Source organism: Drosophila persimilis, unplaced genomic scaffold, assembly GCF_003286085.1.
Source record: "Drosophila persimilis strain 14011-0111.01,24,50 unplaced genomic scaffold, DperRS2 tig00000000-arrow-pilon, whole genome shotgun sequence".
Lineage (NCBI taxonomy): Eukaryota > Metazoa > Arthropoda > Insecta > Diptera > Drosophilidae > Drosophila > Drosophila persimilis.
In genome coordinates, this window is record NW_020825288.1 from 22,472,079 (window position 1) to 22,493,692 (window position 21,614).

At 45.2% G+C, this 21,614-nt stretch overlaps 3 protein-coding genes across 4 annotated transcripts in view; 2 read left to right on the plus strand and 1 right to left on the minus strand.

Moving 5' to 3' along the window:
* The window catches only part of LOC6591340 (inositol 1,4,5-trisphosphate receptor), a 27,089-nt gene continuing 5,475 nt past the window's right edge, over positions 1–21,614 (minus strand). The window contains exons 3-21 of the mRNA XM_026986241.1: positions 11,359–11,675; positions 11,232–11,302; positions 11,055–11,170; positions 10,185–10,983; positions 8,908–10,127; positions 8,673–8,848; positions 8,461–8,616; positions 8,253–8,406; positions 8,048–8,192; positions 7,942–7,968; positions 7,204–7,865; positions 5,916–6,416; positions 3,077–5,854; positions 2,821–3,013; positions 2,624–2,752; positions 2,265–2,437; positions 2,036–2,200; positions 1,516–1,977; positions 1–1,452 (exon numbers count right to left, since the gene is read on the minus strand). Coding sequence (XP_026842042.1) covers positions 886–1,452; positions 1,516–1,977; positions 2,036–2,200; positions 2,265–2,437; positions 2,624–2,752; positions 2,821–3,013; positions 3,077–5,854; positions 5,916–6,416; positions 7,204–7,865; positions 7,942–7,968; positions 8,048–8,192; positions 8,253–8,406; positions 8,461–8,616; positions 8,673–8,848; positions 8,908–10,127; positions 10,185–10,983; positions 11,055–11,170; positions 11,232–11,302; positions 11,359–11,459 — 8,595 coding nt within the window. The 5' untranslated portion in view covers positions 11,460–11,675 and the 3' untranslated portion in view covers positions 1–885. The remainder of the gene's footprint in view (positions 1,453–1,515; positions 1,978–2,035; positions 2,201–2,264; positions 2,438–2,623; positions 2,753–2,820; positions 3,014–3,076; positions 5,855–5,915; positions 6,417–7,203; positions 7,866–7,941; positions 7,969–8,047; positions 8,193–8,252; positions 8,407–8,460; positions 8,617–8,672; positions 8,849–8,907; positions 10,128–10,184; positions 10,984–11,054; positions 11,171–11,231; positions 11,303–11,358; positions 11,676–21,614) is intronic.
* LOC113565150 lies at positions 15,747–17,092 on the plus strand. Its single transcript, XM_026986239.1, has 3 exons — positions 15,747–15,785; positions 15,842–16,467; positions 16,533–17,092. Exons 2-3 carry the CDS (start codon positions 15,990–15,992, stop codon positions 16,862–16,864), a joined length of 810 nt encoding a protein of 269 aa, XP_026842040.1. The 5' UTR covers positions 15,747–15,785; positions 15,842–15,989; the 3' UTR covers positions 16,865–17,092.
* The window catches only part of LOC6591341 (glutamate [NMDA] receptor subunit 1), a 14,805-nt gene continuing 13,696 nt past the window's right edge, over positions 20,506–21,614 (plus strand). The window contains exon 1 of one of the 2 annotated variants that reach the window (XM_002017132.2): positions 20,506–20,580. The gene's annotated coding sequence lies outside the window, so the exon portion shown is untranslated. Of the gene's footprint in view, positions 20,581–21,189; positions 21,206–21,614 lie in introns of those variants that run through there. The other variant, XM_026986227.1, reaches the window with a different exon arrangement.

Here is a 21,614-nt window from a genome sequence, read left to right on the forward strand (position 1 = left end):
GTTTTATTTAAAAGATATTTATGTATATGCATTTATATGTAAAGATATAAAGTTGCACTTAACTGTAGTTTAGTTTCACTTAGGACAAAATCTAGATGTTAGCTTAGAATGAATTTAACCAACAAACTCGTTTCGAGTACTAAGTAAACCATTAAAAAATGAAAACGGAACGGAATCGAAATAGAAATGGAAAAAGGTGTAATCACAATATTTAGATTTGATTTGCAAGTCGATTGCTTTCTGGTATTACAAAACTTATGAGAAATTATTCGTATATAGTATTAACAATTAACTAAAGTAAGTAACTTAAAACAGCGCAAAAGGTTTTCGGAAAATGGTTTTTGAGGTCGCTCGGCGAACATTTTCAAGTTAACTACGATTCTAGATTCTAGCATTCAGGTATTTTAGAGTCAACAAGGGTATAAGAGGCTAGGGTATAAGAGGTAAGGTAGAAAAACCTTGTCTAAAATTGTGAAAAAAATGCGTAACACGCTCACTAATTAACATGTTAACAGCCCTAAGTTCTCTGAGTGTGAGTTCACTATACGTTATATTCAGTTATTCAGTTAGTTGTTGGTTTTGCATAGAATTTCGAAGATTATGTCTAGAGGGATGTTATTTGAGCAAGTTTGTTTTGTTGATTTTGGAATTCGAATCTAATACAGAAGTATATTTCGAGGACACTCGATACTCGGATCATTCGAAGAGGTAAATAATCTTGTATCACTCCAGGAGTGTACCCTCTTAGAATGAGTTTCGAAGAGGTTGTTATATTGGGCATGGTGCCAATACTTTATGGTTCTCATATCTATGTGCGTGCATAGGGAATGTTTACCAAAATTAAGTGCAAAGAAGGGTTCTATTATATTCTAATCGGGATTCAATTCATTGAAACGGCAGGAGGCTGTTTGCCGTTGTGTTGAGCAGACCCAAGCGCTGCTTCTGTTTGCGTTGCTCCGTCATGTGATCCTTGAGCTCGTGCAGCTGCGTGGATAGGTTCTTGATGAGCAACTGCGTCTCCAGCAGCTGGGTCTGCATGCTGCGCAGCTCAATCTGCTCGCCATCCGCATCCACCGCCGCCAGAGACATGGCCCGTAGGCGAGGAAACCATTCGAGTATGCCAGCCTTGACCATGGCGTAGACATAGCTTTCGGGACCAGTGAATTCAGTGGGGTCCTTCACCTTGACCAGAACAATAAAGTACAGATAGTGCCACATGTTGTGCTCGCTCTTTATGTGCTCCTCGAAGCTGACGGTCTTGTTGTCGAACGCTGATCGATTGAGGGAGCACACGAAGCAGGTCGTCTTCAATATGGCCTCCTTTTGCTGTTTCTCCGATCGCAGATCGGCAAAGGTATCGATGATCACACCAAAGATCAGGTTCAAAACGATAATGATCACAATGAAGAAGAACAGCAGATCGTAGATTACTCGAGCCACAAATAGACCCTCCTGCAAGGAACAAAAAAAACACATTAGTGTTATAGAAATAAATCAAAATGACAGTTGGAATACCTTGCTGGAGGGCGCCCTGAGTATATCTCCAATGCCCCCGCCATTCCGCAGTCCCTGATTCAGTGTGGTCACAATGCACATGACCAGAGAGTCGCAGGAACGCTCCTTCACATCGCCGCCAGCACTGCCGACATTGCTAGCCACATCGCTCGAAGCTGGTAGCGGTTTGCTGCCTCCACAATTTCCCAGTGCATCGGGTGCCGTACAAAACTCTTCTACTACTGGCGGCACTGAGACGGTCACTGGTGGCATGGCCATGCCCAGTGGGGAGCCGGTGTTCTCCTGCTCATCAAAGTCCACACTAACCAGGAAGTCATCCCTAAAGAACATGTAGCCAATGATGGAGAACAGGTACACCAAAATCAGAGCCAGTACAGCGGTCAGGACTATCGAGCGTCCATTGCGGGTTACCGAACGGATGACATTGACCAGCGTCTCCTCGCGGTAGACCACATCGAAAAGCTGGAGAGGAACAATTATGATGAAAAAGCAGAAGGTGCAGAAGGATCATACAACTTACCAACAAGGAATAAAAGAATGGATGAACAATCAGACCACAGAAACAAAATGCAATATAAATGCAATGATAAAGCAACTGCATATCGGTGATTATTTTGATCAATTTCTTCTCTAGTGTACCCTTGTTACCCATTATGCTGACTATATGAACGCTCTTGAGTGTGACCTGCAAACAGGATAACGAATTAGATATCTTTTAACAGCTTATATGTAGGTATTCGATTGCATACCGTGACCACGCCCAGTAAACAGAGAGTTGACTCTGGTCCCAGCAAAAAGTTTGAGCGCAGTATGGCGGAGCCTATAAGTGTTCGGATGCCAGATGCACGGGGCAGCATTATCACAAAGACCAACGAGAGTAGCATTATGATCCAGAAAAGCAGCGAAATGTGCGGACTCAGGTCTGTAAGTAACAAAAAGTGGATTTTCAAATGGTTTAATCTTTGGAATCTGTTGGGTCATATGAGTAAAGTAATTCTCTATTATTTTCGACTTATTGTACTGTCCACTGTACCGAAACACCTAGCATCTAGCGCTCTGCCTCTCTAGCTTTCTCGATCTCTCGTCCTACATATATATATTCTCTCACCTGGTACAGTATTGCTCTTATCAAAGGGATAGAAAAGGGCCACAATTATATTTATGACAACCACACAATTGAAGAGTATGTTGCTCCACAGGGACATGTAGCTGCTGATCCAAAACAGTAAGGGTTGACCTGGAAGAGAGTCCAAAATTAGCTAGGGTCCTAAGTGGTGACCCAGAAAGGGAGGAGTGGAAGCCTACTTCTAAGCTTCTTTTGCCATTTCATCTCGTTGAACATCTCCTCGGCCTTGTCGAAAAAGTCAGCCACCTTCGAGCCCTGATCATCCCGTTCGGCAGTGTTGAGAATTTTGATTTTCGTATCCGTGGTCAAGTACTCGCAGATTTCGGGTATGGGAAAGACAATCTGCTCCAGCGTACGATCATTGCGTACAATCTATAAAGAAAAATGTACACGAAGATGTGGAAGATAATCCCTGAAATGTTCATAGATCTTTACCTCAATTTGCGCCGTGTGCGTAGCATAGTACATGAGGGCCTGGCTGGTCTTGGCATCGAAGCTGGCCGATTGTGGATCCTCGGAGGCCTTGAGCAGGCCGGCTAGCTCCTTGTTATGCTGCGCCAACTGATGGCAGAGTATATAGATGTTGTGGCCCACCTCGCGTGGACTCACAGTGGCATCGTCGTCGTCGGTGGCGGCATCCGGCTCGTCCGCTTCGTCATGCTCATCGATGAGCTCCTCCTGGTGGTAGGCCTTGCAGGCCACCTCCACCAGCTGCTTGGGATTCATGTTGTAGAGTATGCGCTCCGCGTTCTCGCTGTCGCCGCGGCTCTCCATAATAGCCAGCAGCAGCTTGGAGGCGTTGTTCTTTAGCTCCAGTACCAGATCCATGCGGTTCTCGCCCAGCGGATTGATGTTGTTCAGTATCAGTGCCGTGATGATGTCCAACCCATTCGATTCGTGGGTGGCAATGCAGTTCTGGTTTTCGTGGCACGGCCCCTGGCAGTACTCGGTGAGTGTTTCCAGCGTCTGATTGATCAGCGCCACATTGTGCTCGTTGATGTAGAGCCCCAGGAGACCCAGGCCGCCGGTGGTCGAGCCGCAGATGCAATCGAGGAACATCAGAGTCTCGGACACCAGATTGTTGTTCGTTTTGTTGTTCTGATTGCGCAGCAGGTTCTGCATATCGGGATTGTGATTCTCGCAGAGGAGCTGCAGGAAGCGGAGGATCGGCTGCATGACGAGAACCTTGTTGGACAGCTGATTGCGCTGCTCCTTGCTGTCTTTGTGCTTTTCGAGCTTCTCGGCCAGTATATCCTCCAGCGGACTGTTCACACTGATCGAGGAGCTCTCCTCGCCCGAGTGGATGTTCCGGGCATTGCCATACGCCCGCACTGTGGCCAGTCCTGCATTGTGGAGTTCCCGCTTCAGTTCCTCCGTGATGACCACTCCATTGCTCTTCAACCCATGCTTGCGGGAGATCTTATCCAACTCTAGATTTGTGTCCGCCTTGTGCTCATGAGCCTTGGCGGCAATGTCCGTCGTGTTCACCGTAACAGTGGACTTGATCTCCTGCTGGGCGTCCTTCATCTTCTCAAAGAAGACCTTGAAGAAGGCCTGGTTGAGGTCGTCGCTGAGGAACTTCTGGAAGATGCCCTTCTGGATAATCGGATTGCCGCCCTCCAGCAGCGCGATACCCAGCTCGACGGCCTCCACGAATATGTTGGGCGAGTGAACGGACTTGATGACCAGCTCCACCACCAGATCAGAGGCGCCCTCGCGGTCCAGATGGTTCTGCATCTCGTGGAGGGTCTTGCCCGCCCTCGCCAGGTACTTGGCCCCCGGTCCGTGGGTCACCAGATGGTGCTGCTTGGCCATCTCTGACATCGGAGGCACGGCTGCTCGAAGGGGCGACAACAGATCCTCCTCCAGCCTGGGCGTGCTCTTGCACTGAAAGTAGCGCAGGAGCAGCGTCTGCCGCAGGGCATCCCCCTTCTCGCCGTAGTTCACGTCGATGGCCATCATCTCGCGTAGAGTCCGCAGCACCTTGACACACATGCGCTCCTCCTTCTCCTCCAGCAGCTTCTCGGTGTGCTTGATCAGTTTGCGGATGAAGCCCCCGCTCTCGCACCGTTTGCGGGACTCTGTGCCAGCGGGAAAGAGCAATTCCGAGCGGTAGAGTATGTCCACGAGCAGCGAGAGCTCCGCCTCCACCACGGGCTTCAGCTGATCTTCCAGCAGCGAGACAATGTCCTGCAGGCCCTCGATGATCGAGCGGTCCCAGCGCATCAGGGTGGCCGACTGCTGGGTCTCGTACTTTGGTTGCTTCGAAGCCAGCAGCCATTTGGTTGTCTGCCGTGTGAGCATGGCCGTCTTGCTGGACATGTTGGCCACCTGCTGCTCCAGCTCCAGCGGCAAGGCGATGCTCCGCATCTTGGCCGACTCGACCAGCGTACGGATGCAGTTCTCGACATTGAATCGGTCCGCCAACGACATCCACTTGCATTGGGTGAGGCGGTAGGCGGACTGCAGGAGCTGCACGAAGATCAACTGACGCGTCTGCACGATGGCGCTCTGGTCGGAGAAGGGGCTGGAGAAGAAGCTGCCCAGCAGATTGGTCACCCCATTCAAAACATACGCCTGCAGCGTCTTGTTCGCACTGGCGGCGGCATTCGAGATAAGCTGATGGATGTCCACCAGGAAGCTCTTCTCAAAGAGGTTCCACATGTGGCCCGAGGCATAGATCTCCTTCATCTCCACCTCCGTGTCGATGTAACAGTGATTGAGAAAGTCCACATAGGCCTCCTTCACCTCGGGCATGCACAGCGGATGGCAGATGACCGTGACGATGTCGTCCAGCGAGATCAGATTGTTGCACTTGATCTCCGTGTACACGTTCTTGCCCATGGTGCAGCAGGCCAGCAGCTTCACCAGCTCCACGTGATACTTCAGCGGACTGTCGTCGCTGAGCTTCTCCATGCGGGCCAGCTGCTGCTGCTGCATCATCTGCACAAAGTGCTGGAACGAGGTCTTGTCGTTGTAGAACACCAGCACATCCTCCCCGGAATTGATCAGCTCCTGCATCACCATGTCCTGGCACTTGCGTATGAACTGATTCTCCGCCTTGACAATTGTCTGCAGGAACTGCAAGTAGGCCACATGCCTGCCATGGATCTCTATGCAGTGCACAAAATGCTGGACCACCTTATCCGTCACTTCATTGCAGAGTGCCAGGTTATCCTTGAAGATGGCACACACTGTCTTGGCTTCGAGTATCTGCAAGGGATTCCACAATTATTATAATGCTTCAAAATATATATATATTTCAATGTTTTACTCCGGGATTCAGGAACAAATCGAGATGATTGTGGAGCAGAACCTGATTCTGCTGATTGCCAAGGCAAAAGTTCTGCAGGAATTCGTGGGCCAAACACATCAATTCCTTCATCAGCTCATCGTCCTTCTCGTCGTAGGGATTCTGCAGCAGATCGAGGACTACAGTGTGCACCCCCACATTCCTTAGGAGACGCTGTTCGTGCTTGCGCGGCTTCACCACCGATGATCCGTGGCCGTAGCCAGAGGCCGTGACGCAGAATTTGTTCATTCGCATCAGGATCTCCTTGACCTTGCGGTACTCGTTGCGCTGCTCCTGCGACAGAGCCGCATTGTACTCCACATTGACGGCATCTCCCGCCGGATCTGTGCCCCCCAGCTCGTCCGTGGCCTTGGCCTTGTACACCCACAGCTCGGACTTCTCCACACTCTGCCGCAGGATATCCAAGTCAGATTTGATCTGCTTGTACGACTCCACATCGCTGTCCGAGACGAGAAGTTGCACCTGCAAGGGGGCAGAAAATGCTACTAGTTAGGATCCGCTAGGTTTTCCTTGGAGGTTTCGTTTTGAAAATATCATGGGTACATACAAAATCAAAAGAGCGTTCAGTACGGTATGCGGAATACGTCCACTTTTGTTAGTTTTTTTTTATAGTTTTTGGTGTGGTTTTAGTAGTTTTGTTATATATATGAAATACGATTTTATACGATATATAGTGATTCGGTTCGATTCGTTTTGTTCGATATATATATGATGGTTATTATAGAGAGAGATTGAGAGAGTTAGCGCATGCAAACACAAGAGAAAAGATGAGTACGAGATTAGATCGATTAAAGTGTTAGTTGAGTTTCAAAAGCTACGTATAAGATCTACGGCATGCCGTAGGACTACAATGCTCTTCCAAATTTAACAAATGAATGATATAATGGCGAATGGGTAAATGATGGATGGCTCTAATAAATTATGTCTCTCTAAATCAGCGGTGGGCACGTGCTTGCTCCGTGAAGGGCCAGATTGATGCTCGACTCGAGACGCACAAGCGAAAAGTACAAAAGAGATTTCCCGAGAAACAAATACAAGGTTCAAGACGCGGAGTATTAATGATCGAGTTGAGTTTCGCTACTGCTCCCAAAATCAGAAACGCCTGCCCACCGCTGACTCTAAATCTTACAAATTCTAGTCATTAAAAACATTAAATTCTACTTTCTTCATTATATCCTTGCAAAAGCATTGAAAAAATCAAAAAACAATGATAAAATGTAATCTCTCTCTCCCTCTGATGAACACACACCTGTCGAAAGGCCTGCAAGACCTCCTGGCGCTGGCTGAAATGCCGGAAAAGAAGATGCAATGCACCCGAAACCAACGGCGCATAGTCGTGCATTATCAGATGGAGAAGTACGCGCAGAAAAGTGCGTCCGCCCTGGCCATCCAAATCCAGATTGGCCGCATCGCTGCGCTCGCAGTCAAAGATGCCCTCCGCCTGTACACCAATGGACTCCAGGTCGATGTTCTTCTGCCGCGCTGCTGTGGCGGCGGCAGCAGCTGCTGCAGCAGCCATAGACTCTGCGTTGGCCATGGGATCGCTGGGATCATTGGGTGTGCTCAAAGGGGACGGCTGTGCCTGAGACTGTGACTGGGGCTGCGGCGTGCCAGACTCTCCTCCATTCGTGGCAGCAGCGGCCACATCGGATTCGTCAAACTCCCGCTTGAAGATGGACAGCAAGCAGCTGATTCTGTAGTCCAAGCGCACATCCAGTATGAACTGCAGTATCTCGATGATCTTTAGTTTGGTGTCCATCACCAATGGATACTCCTTCATCAGTTGGGACACACTCTTGCGCTGCTGCAGGGCCATTGAAGGGGCAGCAATGGCCTGACCCACGGATCCCAGGGCCAACGATGTCATCACCGTGTTTATGTCTCCAATGGAACGCAGGACTCCACCTTCAGCTGTAATGTGGGGGAAAATCGAAATAAATAAATGAGAGGCCACGGCTTTTCCTTTAGATCTGTGATGAATGATTACCCTCTGCTTTTGTCTCCTCTTCGACAGCTTGTCAATGAAAATACCAATCAAAATGACAAATGAACAAAACTCTAAGATAAATATCCATTCTTTGGCGGATACTTACAATCAATATCGGTGCTAGCAAAGGCTCCACCCGTCGAAGTATCCGATACACAGTCCAGAATGGAGAGCAGCGTCTTGGTTAGCCTCAATAGATCACTGAAGCTATAGAAACCAAAGTAAATCAAATCTCTGGCTAGTTTTACTACCTAAAAAATAAAGAAAAACCTTTCAGTTAGAGGTCTTTGTCGATCTGTCGATTCACCCACCTCAAATGTGAGTTTATTTTGCTCTTGATCGGTAAAGAGCCACACTTTGGTGGCCACATTGCACAGATAGTTCTCCACAAAGGCAATGGTAGTGTTGAATTTGGCACGACATGCCTGTTTGTTCTGATCCGGTTGCTGGTTCTTCCCGTCGTAGCTAAAAGAAAGAAGAATCAGCACTGGGGGAACCTTTATTCTGGGGTTTACTCACTCCATGATGGACATCTTTGTGTGTATCTCACTCCACAGACGCGCATATTTCACAGGCGTAACTGGCTCCTGGGGATCACGATCCACATGCAAATGCAGCATCAGACGACAGAAGGAGGCACGCAGCTCGTAGGGCATCGTCTCATCCGACATGCATCTGCGAAACGTTGCAGAATAGAAGGAAAGTCTGCATTTTCTTGAAACAAGACTCACTTGAGAATCAAATCAATGTCCAGTCGAGGGGAGAGTTCATTTAGGGCCAGGTACTGACGATTCAAGCACATATTGGAGAACAGATTCAACTGGTGGCGATAATAATTCAGGATAGCTGCGTCCTGCTCAGAGCCATCGGCCACTGAATCGGCCAGATCTGCCATCGATCGAGAGGTCTAAAAGAGAGAGAAATTATAATATTCTTATGCTGCATCGCATTCCCTCCGTCCCTCACCGGTTGTCCTGTCCATTTCAAATGTATTTCGTATTTATCGCCCGGCGACATTAGCTCCTCATCTTCATTCAAGCTCGCGCTATCCCACGTGGTGGTGGTGGATGTGGACTGCACATCGGAACGATCCTCGTCATCGCCCGCCACTTCGGTGAGCGTGGCCAGGCACACATCCTCGGTAGTGCCTTTGTAGCAGCGCACCAGGGTCGCACTGCTCTTCAGAGCCTTCACCTGCGTCTCGATGAGTATGTCCTTGTTCTTGTCGCTAAGGACACTCTTGCAGATCAGCTCCTGAGTGACGGCAATGGCCTTGCGATTCGACACACACAGATCGGACAGATAGTCGAGGAAACGCGAGTCCCAGTTGTGCATATTCTTGCGCACAAGACCCACAAATGTCTCAATCTCGGCGGCAGTGATGTGCTTCTCCAGCAACTTGCGATTGTTGTGCAGCAGCGCGGTGATGGTGTCCTCGGCCAGGATGTCGTAGCCGATCTGTTTCTGCATCAAGCCAAAGTGCTTGGCTATGTATTCCTGATTCTTGCGATAGTCCTGCTGCGACAGTCGCAGTATGCGGTAGCACAGCCTAAAGATGTTCTTGTACGGCGCGTTCTTCGGATCACCGAGCTCATCCAGCCTGAGGAATGGACCGTCTCCTGCGGTGTGCTCCTGGAAAGGTCCCTGCAGTATCTTGAACAGCTGCTTGAGTATGTACTGCTCCCGCAGCAGCTTCTGGCGGTCCCTGATTGGATTCTTTATGGTAAACTCCAATGCCTTAGTCTTGTTCTGCTCGTTCTCCATTCCAGCTATAAAGTAAACAATATCCTGCAACAGGGAGATCAACGCCCGCCGCTCATTGATTGAAATGCTGCCATTGTCCAGCTTGCTGGTGACCAGCGCCAGCACCTTGCACGCATCGTTCGCAAAATCCAAATCACGCACTTCCACGGGCGAGACGGGTATCAAGGCAAAGGCCTCCTTGTCCTCTTTGATGGGGGAACAGCAGACCTTCGACATCACCGGCTTGTCGTCGTCTGCATCGATGGGTATCGATGTGGCATGCACCCACGTGTTCGAGCAGATGTGCTGCAGCCGCACGTAGCTGGATTGCGGCACCAAACTGTCCGGTCGGGCCATAGTGGTGGCGTCCAGCACAAAAACCGAGGCAATGTCAGCGGAATAGGGTACGGAAACGAGTCGGTATTGCTTGCCTTTGGGTTTTTCTGGAAGGAAAAAAGGAGATCGGTTATAGGAAGCCACTTTTAAGGGTTGATCCTCACCATTTAGTGTTGAATTCATTGTAGAGCTTAGTCCCGAATCCTTGCTGCAGTCCCCCAGCAGCAGTTCATGTGCCGCCACCGCCGAAGCAGAGATTCCTGCGGCCACATCCACCTCCGCTTCTGCGGCCAGATAGTGTCCCGTGGCCAGATGCTTGAAGCGGTAGAGGGAATTCCAGTCGCCTGCTCCACCGCGGCACGAATCGTGCTGGACCACTTCAATCTCCCAAAGGGCCTTGCTGCTGGTCGCCGCCGTGGCGCTTGTGCGTCCTGTGGTACGCAGAAACACATGGTACTGCTTCTTGTACTCGTCCATGGTGAGGAATTTCTCCTGTTCCGCGTGAAACAAACGCACGACGTCGCCACCCTTGAGTATGTGCTCCTGGTTCTCCTTGTGCTCCATAAACAAGGAGATTTTCCACGATGTGGACGAGTTCAACACATTCACCTCCTTGCAACCGGGATTGTCGGGCAGCTCGTAGCTGGCCGCCACATGCAGGTTCTGCTGATCGGCATTCACCGGACTGAGTATCACCTTGTCCCCCACCACCACATAGTCCCCGATGGAGCGGAGCTTATAGAACGGCTTGATGTAGAACCAGGAGCCCTCATTCCCATTCGCATCCAGGTACACGCGCATCGCATTCTTCTCGAGCAGCGACGGCAGTCGCTTGTTTACAGTCAGATATTTGTTGGACTTTAGATGCAGGAGCTGCACCACAGCGCGGCCATATTGGATGGATGTGCCCAGCAGTTTCTTGTTCTCCGTTTCGTTTTGTTTCTTTTCAATCTCCGCCGCGTGCTGCAAATAGAGGGGGACACAGTCGTTAGGAAAAACTCTTTCTTGGGCTTCGTCACTTATTTTTCACTTACATGCAGCCTCTTGAGCAGATTGGGATCTGTGTTGGAGCTGGCTGATTGCTTGGCTGCCTTCCAGAACTGCTTCTGTGCGGAATATCGATTCATTGGACATATTTTGATCAAGCAATCTAAAGGGATAAGGATAAATCATTAGAGATTCAGTGGGGTTTCCGTTTTCGAGCAACTTACCTCGAAACTTTTTGGGCGGACAACTCAAGTCCCCCGCCTCGGGGCATACAACTGTGCGATCATCCACCAGGCTGTCGAAGGGGCAAACGTTTAGCGGGAGATCTCCTTCACGTCAAAGGACACTTACCCGAGTGTGCTCAAGAATCCGCATACGCTGCCCTCTGCATACAGGGAGACAATGTCCCCCAAGTGCAGGAAGCTCGCAGAGCCAATTATATTGTCGCCCATGCTTTGTTTTGGCGGGGCGGGAGGGCCCAGAGAGTGCCAGAGGAGGGATGTGTATGGTGTGGTGTGGTGTGGTGTGGCCCCCGGGGGTTCTCTGCCTCTCTGCCTGTCTCACGTGGCTCTCGCTCTAGTGGGCTCTAGGGTCTTCTTCTCGTGGCTTTTGTTGTTGGCTCGGTTACGCGAGTTAATTGCAATGATTTGTCCTCCTCTCGTTATGTCCTGAGGGGGTTTCACAGAAAAGAGAACAAACATTACATTTGCGATACGGTCAAAGGGGGAATGGTTGATGCTTAATGTTGTAAACCATTTAGAATCGATTTTGGTTGGGTTTGAGGTAGCATTAAATTATATACAATTATATACAAGATGCAATTAAACGCTAAATTCATTTGTAGAAAAGATTTGATTACCCCATTAACCCCACAAGAGCACGTTGAAGGTCATTGTTTATGGGTTTTAAAATCCATTAAAACTCTTCAGAATCAAATCAAATTTTTCTTTTCGTTTCATTTGTTTATGCCCACAGCCACACACTTTTATTGCATCTTTAAGCATCTTTTAATTGGGAATAAAGTCAATAAATGCGATAGAATTTAAAGGGTCAATAATATCATATGTTCTCTCCCACTTCAAGTGCTTAGTCCTTGGTTCAAGTACCTAAATGCGTTCTTCTCTATTCTTATCTCAGTTCGCTAAGAAGATACAAGATTTATTTAAATGTATGGTACATAAACATCTGTGTCTATGAGAATTTACAACCTGTTTTAGCCTTTCATTAAATTCTTTAATCTTTCCTTTTCTAGATTATATTTATACATAGTTCCCATTTGCGTCCATCTTTTTATCTTATTTGTACAATGAAATGCAGTATTTTCCATGAAGATCCCTTAAAGAAATCCAACTGTACCAAGAGAAAACCCTTTTTTTACAAAATTATATCATATATTTTGGCTGATTATATAGATTTATATAACCCCTAATTGGTTAAACCCTGTAGTTCCAATCGTATAAAAAGCTTTACTCTCAGTGGGGGTTATTTTGTTCAATTATGTAAGTATGTATTTTGTTGTTTTTTTTCGGGGCCATCGGGTGATAAAATATTTATGGACCGACCCCCCATTTGAACAATTTGTGGCGCCACCACCCAGCATGGTAATGGTAACCACCCTCAGGAGACAAGTGCGGCCAGTGTGGGTTGCCACCCTCTCGTTCCTTTCACTTCTTGGGGACACTCCGGCGTATGCTTAATGCATCCAACAAACACATCCATTCCGCCGGCACTTTTTTCTCATTCCATGGACTGTTTTTACCCATTGCACGGACTGGTTCTCCAATTCAAACAGTTGTCGCTTTTAACGATTTTTGTTGGGAGCGTGTAGTATGCTTTTTATGATTTCTTTCCCCAATTGTCTGTGGATAATGGCGGCATTATGAATGAGCACAGAAATTATTCTACAGAGCATTGTCATTGTTTTGCCTGACTTTCAAGGCATCGATCCACACACAAGTTTTCTGAAGGGGGTTTTCTCTCAGCAAGTGGTTCACAAGTTTTTCAGTAAAATGTAAGCGAAAGTTGGCGTATGAGAAAAGTTTTCCCCTCCTTTGAAGTATGTAGATGCTTGAATAGGATGTAGGGTCAAAAAAAGGTACACATATTTCGTATAAATGTAAATGAACAAATGTAGCTAACGATAAAAGAAAATAATTTAAAATCACACATGTAACATTGAAAATCTCAAAGTTTAAACAATTTCATTATATTGTTGAAACCCATACACATACATACATATGTATGTAAGTACGTACATATGTACATATATATTTTGCAGTACGTACTAATCTTGATCTTTAAAAGTAATTAAAATTGCCCATTGCATGTGGCAATTATCAGATTGTTTACTTCCCGTTACCCAATATTTTTAGTGTGTACTAATTATACCCAAAGTTTATATTACACAACATTTAAGTGATTCCGAGAGTACTTTTATTACTTCCCTCAAATTTTAAAGAATTTTTGTCTGGAAATATTTGTGGAATTCGGAAACATAATTTGCTTAAATTATGTTCCGAAATTATATTAAATTTTTTTAGACAAGAAAAGTGTTTTTTTACTGAGTAAAATAAGACCCGAAAACAGAGCGAATCTCATCAAGTTTCTGCACGTTTGCCTGCATACTGACACACAGATGGTCCCCGAAAGAGAGCAGATGAGGTGACGAGTGTAGAGCCGTTTCACTTTGTTGCGGTTTTCTGTCCGCTTTGACTATTCTTCCAATTCTTTTGCCGCTCACTCATTGCTCTCAGCAACAACAACAGACGCCATGTTTGATGAGAGAGAGAGAGAGAGAGAAAAGAACGCAGATAGCTGAATACTGAAGCACAAGGAATCACGAACGGGACTGTACTTTTCTGCCTTTGTTTTGATTTTTTTTAGCTGGTACTCAAAGAGTTTAGGGTTATATTATGTATATTGATGAGGATTATATTACATATGTACATATGTATATGGTGTGCATGTAGTACAAAGAAGAAAGCGTTTCTGGCCCCATAAACTCTTGTTCAGCATCAATGTCTGTCGGGGTTGGTTTTCAAATTAATAAAGCAATTAAATTTCATCAACTTTTGAGCTGCTTTTAAAAGATCTATGACCCTATTTATCTATCATATTAAAGCACCCCTGACATCCTGCCACGAAATCTACTTCAGTTAATAAAAAAATAAACATTTACATTATTTATTTATAGTTTCGAGTCCAAATTTATGCAAATGGCAATACTCGTGTGTAGTTTTAGCTGCCGAAATTTGTATTTATTTATTTTATTATTCCCGGTGCATATATCATATGGAATATATTATACATATATGAAATGATCAGAAAGAGTGTTTCTTTTCGTTATTTATTTCTGGTGATTAGTTGGAGCTTAAGGGAATACCCAGACAGCATACAAATGAGTAGCCTCTGGAGAGTCTTATGGAGGGAGGGAGCTCATGGGGTTTGAGGGGAATACGGGAACACGAATTGTCAGCAGATGTTAGCTATAATCCCCGATTGATGTATGCTTAAAGTTAATCACTATCATTGACAGCGGCAGTCACTAAAGATATCTATTCTGCCACTTTTTCCACTTCACGACTTTCCTCAGAAGTCGCAGCAGAGCCCCAGCAAACGATGAACAGAAGGTAAGGACAGTCGCTGGAGACCTGGCTAATCCCCTAACTATTTCAAACCCAGAAGTACATACACTAATTTGTATTACGACAAGAAAATAGGGTATAAAATTAAAATTATTATTATACAAGTGCAGGGTATTAAAAAAGTCGCACACATCAAGGAAAAATTTACAAGGCGCAGCATAAAGAATTTAGAAAGCCAACACAGACAGACATTGATGCTGAACAAGAGTTTAGGGGGCCAGAAACGCTTTCTTCTGGCTACTACATACACCATATAATATAATCCTCATCAATATAATATAACCCTAAACTCTTTGAGTACCAGCTAAAAAGAATCAAAACAAAGGCAGAAAAGTACAGTCCCGTTCGTGATTCCTTGTGCTTCAGTATTCAGCTATCTTCGTTCTTCTCTCTATCTCTCTCTCATCAAAGATGGCGTCTGTTGTTGTTGCTGAGAGCAATGAGAGAGCGGCAAAAGAGTTGGAAAAATAGTCAAAGCGGACAGAAAACCGCAACAAAGTGAAACAGCTCTTCGCTCGTCACCTCATCTGCTCTCTTTCGGGGACCATCAGTATGCAGGCAAACGTGCAGAAACTTGATGAGATTCGCTCTGTTTTCGGGTCTTATTTTACTCAGTACTCAGCTATCTGCGTTCTTTTCTCTCTCTCTCTCTCATCAAACATGGCGTCAAAGCGCTCTCAGTAGAGCTGAGTTCGTAAGGGTTTTTTTGGGAGTGAGAGCAGGTAGTTGAAAAAAGCCTGTTGTTGTTGCTGAGAGCAATGAGAGAGCGGCAAAAGAATTGGAAGAATAGTCAAGCGGACAGAAAACCGCAACAAAGTGAAACGGCTCTACACTCGTCACCTCATCTGCTCTCTTTCGGGGACCATCTGTGTGTCAGTATGCATGAAAAAGTGCAGAAACATGATGAAATTCGCTCTCTTTTCGGGTCTTATTTTACTCAGTACTCAGCTATCTTCGTGTTTTTCTCTCTCTCTCATCAAAGATGGCGTCAAAGCGCTCTTAGTAGGGCTGGGTATAAAAAGGGAAGCGGAAAGAGAATTGCGACAGAATCTGTATTCGGTGCCAAGAGAGAAGTAAGCTCGCAAATTAAAAAAAGAATTAAAACTCGCTCGAAACAGAGGAGAAATATCAAACGTATGTATTTCAAGTTTTTAATCAGGAGCCGGTACAAACATTATCTCCGCAAATAGACAAACGTTTTCTTCTGAAGCTGAACTGGACTCTGGCTGGTACATTTATTTCCACCGGACGGACTGGCAAATAAAACATCGATATACATACATAATTCACTCGCCCGTTCTCTTTGCTGTTGGGTTTTGTTCGTGTTTCTGCTTCAAAATGCTGCCGAATCTACCACTTGAATTTACTGAAAAACTGTTTAAATACCTCAGCGAGAAAGATAAGCTGAGATGGGCTCAAGTAAACAAGCAACTTGGATGCGTTTTTGCGTACCACGCTAAAGGAGAGTATAAGTCACTTTTCGTCGGTGAAGAAATAAATTCAAATGAGGGATACACAGACAACGAGCTACGAGTTATTCTGTCGTTATGCGGATCAACTGTTGAATATATTTCAATGCAACGTGTTAAGGTTATGGACGAACTGGGAGAGCTCATAGAAAAAAACTGCATCAACCTCAGGCATGTCGTTTTGATGATAACTGATGAAAATGTAGACGCGTTAAAACGTGTTGTAAACATGAGATGCATTGAAAAGCTTTCCTTAGATGTCTTGCATTATCGCGGATCGGATCTGCTCCAGCAAGTGAATCCATACTGCAAGGAATTGACGTTGGAGAACATTTCGATGGGCCAGGGTAAGAATTTTAAACTACTTGATACGAACAGAATTTCCTTGACGAGTGCCTTAAATTTGTTTCAGAGCAACACATAAAGAAACTGATACACTTGGAAAAATTGGATGTGCAATCGAAGGATGCACGAAATATGTTCGAAATATGCTCCCATCTTCCACGGCTTCGCGAATTCACTACGAACCGTTTTGAGTATCCCTCAGATGTAAAACAGGATTATTTATATCCTGAATTGGAGTCGCTGACACTTATCAATTTTGAAATGCCATTGGACTTGCCAGTATGTCCGAAACTCAAAAAGTTTACATTGTTATTGACTGTATGCAACACAGAAAATATTGCTGGCATTATTTCAAAGTACGGAGACACACTGGAGCATCTAGACATCGCCTGTGAATAAGCATACAATAATAGTTCTCGGAAAATGTAAGCGCTTGCAGTTTTTAAGCTCCACTGATTCAATTATACGATGCTTGTTCGGCGAATTTCTGGGGCCGTAGTAAGAATACTGAAAATGCATAACTCTTTTAAGAATTAAAATTAAGTAAAATGTTAATTTATAAGTTCGCAACCCAAATAATACTTGTCAGTCTACCCGCGTGATGCCGAGGAGGACGTAGATATACGAGAAACGAATGAAACAACGAAGAGTTCCGTTTGTTTGCCGACACGATCGTTGGACAGAAAACAACAACAAAGAGCATACTCCATTGATGCGAAAATATATGTGTAAGAATCCTGAAAATGTGTAACTCTTTTAAGAATTAAAATTGAGTAAAATGTTAATTTATAAGTTCGCAAGCCAAATAAAACTTGTCAGTCTACCCGCGTGATGCCGAGGAGGACGTAAATATACGAAAAACGAAAGAAACGACGAAGAGTTCCGTTTGTTTGCCGACACGATCGTTGGACAGAAAACAGCAACAAAGAGCAAACCGCGCGCAGGCAAGCGCTTGTTGTTGTTTTTGTTGCTGAGAATATACCATGGTGGAAACAGTTGCGAGAGTGTATTGCGTGTGAGAGAAGAAGAAGAAGAAGGGGATAAGACAATTGTGACTGCCGCCGTTTAACAAAGGTTTAATACTCTATGAAAGGCTTTTGATACCCGCTGAGAACAGGTTTTGGCACATCACTTGTTGTTAATCCTTCATTAATAATTATATAAGCCTACCAACGTTTGGAAGGGTAAACAGTTTAAGAGTAAGTTCTGCATTAATGCAATCCTTAACCCCAAGAACCTCTTGAAATGTGCACACCCTCCTTCAGTAACATTCACCTAGGGTGTCAGTACTCGTGTTATTAGCATAAGCCTCTCGTAGTTCAACTTCCTTTACAAAATACCAATGCCAGCCGCGTGACGGAAATGAAAAATTCATAAATTTCTCTTCTCCTTAGAACCGGCCGGCCACTAGGAGGTCGCTGGTCCCCCCAGGAATTCACCCAAATCCGGCTCACAGCAGAGAGTGGGCGTTTTGGGGGGAGTGGCAGAAGGAGATGATTGAAGGCAGGAAGCAGCAGCTGTGCCATCAAATAAAGCTTCAGCTCCAGCCACAGCTCCATATCCCCACATCCCCTCCCACATCTCAGCTTTTCCTACCATTCCATGACCTTTCCCTGGGCAGCATAACAATTATTTTTTTTGTTTTGTGTTTGTCTTCAGCATTTTCACGGCATTTTCGCGGAAGGCGGATTGGAATCTGTTTTGACAGCAAGTCAATTATTTTGTTATCACAATTGCTCCTCCGCCTGGTCCTCATCTTGCTCTGGCGGACAATTAAAATGGGATTTATTTTGAATATACATTTTGTTCACAAGCGGCGCCTCAATTAAAATCACAATAATCCACGACTTCTCTCCGTAACAAGAGGAGAGGGCGTAGATAATATAGTTATAGATACAAACACACACACAAACACACACACACACGAATGTATCTATGACTCGGTATTTCAGATATTTTTCCGCTTTTTTTTTGTATTTTGTGGGTGGCGGAAGCTGAAGCTGGGCCGCCGCCACACGAAGGCTTTTCGCCCCGTAGAATCTCTCCCTGTTTCTGTTTTTCCAGGTGTACATTTTCAACTTACAAATTTCAAGTAAACACAAAAAATAGCATTCCATTTGTTCGGGTTTGCGTGATTTTTATAATAAATAACACTCTTCAATGAATAATTGCTATGGGAAATTCTTTTTTGTGCGCGTAAGGGGCAACAACAGCACTTTGATTTGTGGGGATTTGTCTTATTTTTTGAGGAAACACGGCCCCCAGAGATACGAACCGACGACCTACAAACGTCTAGCGCCTAAATGAAAATGCTGGAAAAAGTTCTCCATGGAGAAACAAAAAGCTCAGGCGACAAGCTTTTGTGGAGCTTTAACCGCCGAAATATGCCGCTTCTGCTCCGATTTTGAGTGGGTTTTCCCTACGATTTGGACTCGGTAAGCAAAAGCACTTTTCCTTTCATTTATGGGACTGCTGCTATCCCGGAGTCTACGCATAAACGCTCGGAATTAGCCTTGTTAGTGCTGCTTCTGCTGGTAGTAGTTTTTGCTGGCAGCTGGGAAATTAGTTTGACTTCTGCTTTGTGCCTTCGCCTCAGTGAGTGGTTCTAGCCCCCTGCCAACTGCCCCCCTGTTGCTTCTTGTGCAAATTTGATTCATATATGATTTCCTTTTGTTCTTAGGTTCTCTCATGCGATTACAAAGACTTGACTTGGCCTGGGCCCTGGCTTAATGCGATTGCACTTGCCGCCGGGTCAGGGTCGTGGCTCAAGAGGGTTTTTGGCCTATTGTTTTGGTGGATGTAACATATGTACATAGCGATAACTCATGTTAGATATAAGATAAGTGCATGCACAGGTACATATGTACATTTTTATTATACTAATATCCCAATGTTGCTTCAGCTATTTGAATGGTAGAAAAAGCGTAAATAAATCCACATAAATACATATAGAGAAAAAGAAAGACAGACATGTCTAGATCAGCGGTGGGCAGGTGTTTTTTTTTTTAAATTTTGGGACCAGTCCTACATTATGTGGCTGCGATATGGGAGCAGTTAAGAACAAGGACGCTCTGGCCTAGATAGAATAAAAATATATTCATGCATATGTAGTTTATTGGTTTATTTATGCTGCAAATTAATGTCTTCTTTTAAACAGATATCATTTAAATTATGGGAACAATCCTAAGATACAGTATGGTATAAAAATGCAACAAATACAACTTTTAATTAAAAAAACACTTTTATTTAACAGAAACTTTAAAGAAACTTCACACATAACTCATAATTAATTTATTGACTAATATTGACTAAACATAAATTTCCCTTTAAAAAAACGAACCCCCAAACAACACTCATTGTAACCTTTCCCGTCACATCGTTTAGCCGGCGACTAAAATTAAGTTATAATTTAAACAAAATCGCATGACTCCCCCGATGTTGGCTGCTATCGGGCTGTCAAATTAGACAGAAATGATAATCATCGAGTGCTCAAAAGGCAATCAATTAAGTGGATGGTTAAGTGGTTTAACTATCGTATCGTACGCGGATTCGTATTGGGTCACAGAACAGAAAACACTTCACCTGCAGCCGGGAAACCCATGAAAATCAGCCAAGCAACTAAACGAAAAGCTCTCTCGGTGGCGATAAGTGGAGCGTGTAGCGTGGAGCGTATCACATGCGTGGGAACCGCTGCGAAAGAGCCACAAGTGGCCCCCGGTGGGGGGGGCGCCGCCAAGCGTCGCTGCAAACGCAAACAGAGGCAGAGGCGGTAGCCCAAAACAGCTGTTTCAAACACGTGTTCAAACAGCTGGAGAGACGAAGGAAAACAGCAAAAGGTAAAGCACAAAACAAGAGATGGATTGGGTGGACAATTTGTTTACATGCGCCAGGCGCAGGCGTAGCTTAGCTTTCGAGGAGCTTTCCAAGGAGCTTAAAGCGCGAAAGCTTAAGGAGAGCGGCAGAGAAAGTTTAAAGGGATTTACAGTTGTAGAGCAAGGCGCAAAGCGCCAACTTGTGCCCATCGAAAGGAAAGAATCTCGGTTTACGGAACGAAGCACCCGAGTCCTCCGAGGCGGAGTCTGTCGAACGGAAGCCTTGCGTTGCCTTGCCACACGGTGCGTATGGCAGCAGCATCCTTCGATGAGAGAATGTATCCTATTCTGTGTGTGATTTTTGTGTGATGCGAAAAGCTCTCAGGCTTTTATTCAGACGTTAAAATAGAACAAATAAAATATAGAAAAATAGAGTTTTCAAATACAACAAATTTCCTGTACAAAATAAGGATACGGATACGACACGGTGTATCCCTGTGCGTGTGTGTTGAAAGTTCTCTGCGCCTCTCTTTATCTGTGTGTGTGTGTGTGTGTGTGTGTGCGCAAAAAGAATAGAGAAAGCAAAGCATCCCGTAGGAGTGGCACACAAAAGTGTTTGCATAACTTAAAGCCCTGCCTGCTGCCACTCCCGCCCACTCCCTTTGCCCAGTGCTGCTGCTGCTGCTGCTGCCCCGCCAGCCAATAACTTGATTAGAGGCCTCTCTCCAGCCCCATCTCGAAAAACCTATAGTGAAAAGTGAAGTTAAAAGTGAAAGCAGTCAAAGGACAAGGATATGGATTTCATAATGGACATGGATATGCGGCCCCTGTGATGTAGTAAACGTGACTGCAAATTCCGTGTAAAGGCGTGGCTGCTGGCTCTTTCATTCATAATGGACCCCTCAATGACCGCCCAATGCATCGTCTGGTGCGTCATCGTTGGTGTTATCATCATCATTGTGGGCATCATCATCTACATACTGTACCTGTGGGTCCTGGCGCCATTGTTCGATAAAATATTGTATCCCCATCAAAGAAAACCACGCAACTCCACTTTTCAAACGAAAACAACATTGGTCGATAATGATCCAAGATTAATGCAACATTTTGATAGTTCCTGGCTATCGGATAATGTATCAAAGAGTGGTTATGATTGACAAAAGAAAAGTTTTTTCGCAAGCACGAAATATACTTTAATGGGAAACTGAAGGGCATATGTTCTTTTAGTTATTGAAGTTTCAGAAGGTTTTCTAAATTTAACAATAATGGGGATATTCCAAAGAATGTAAAGATTCCATTTGTATGCTATGCATCGCTTCCTCTCTGTCTTTAATTGA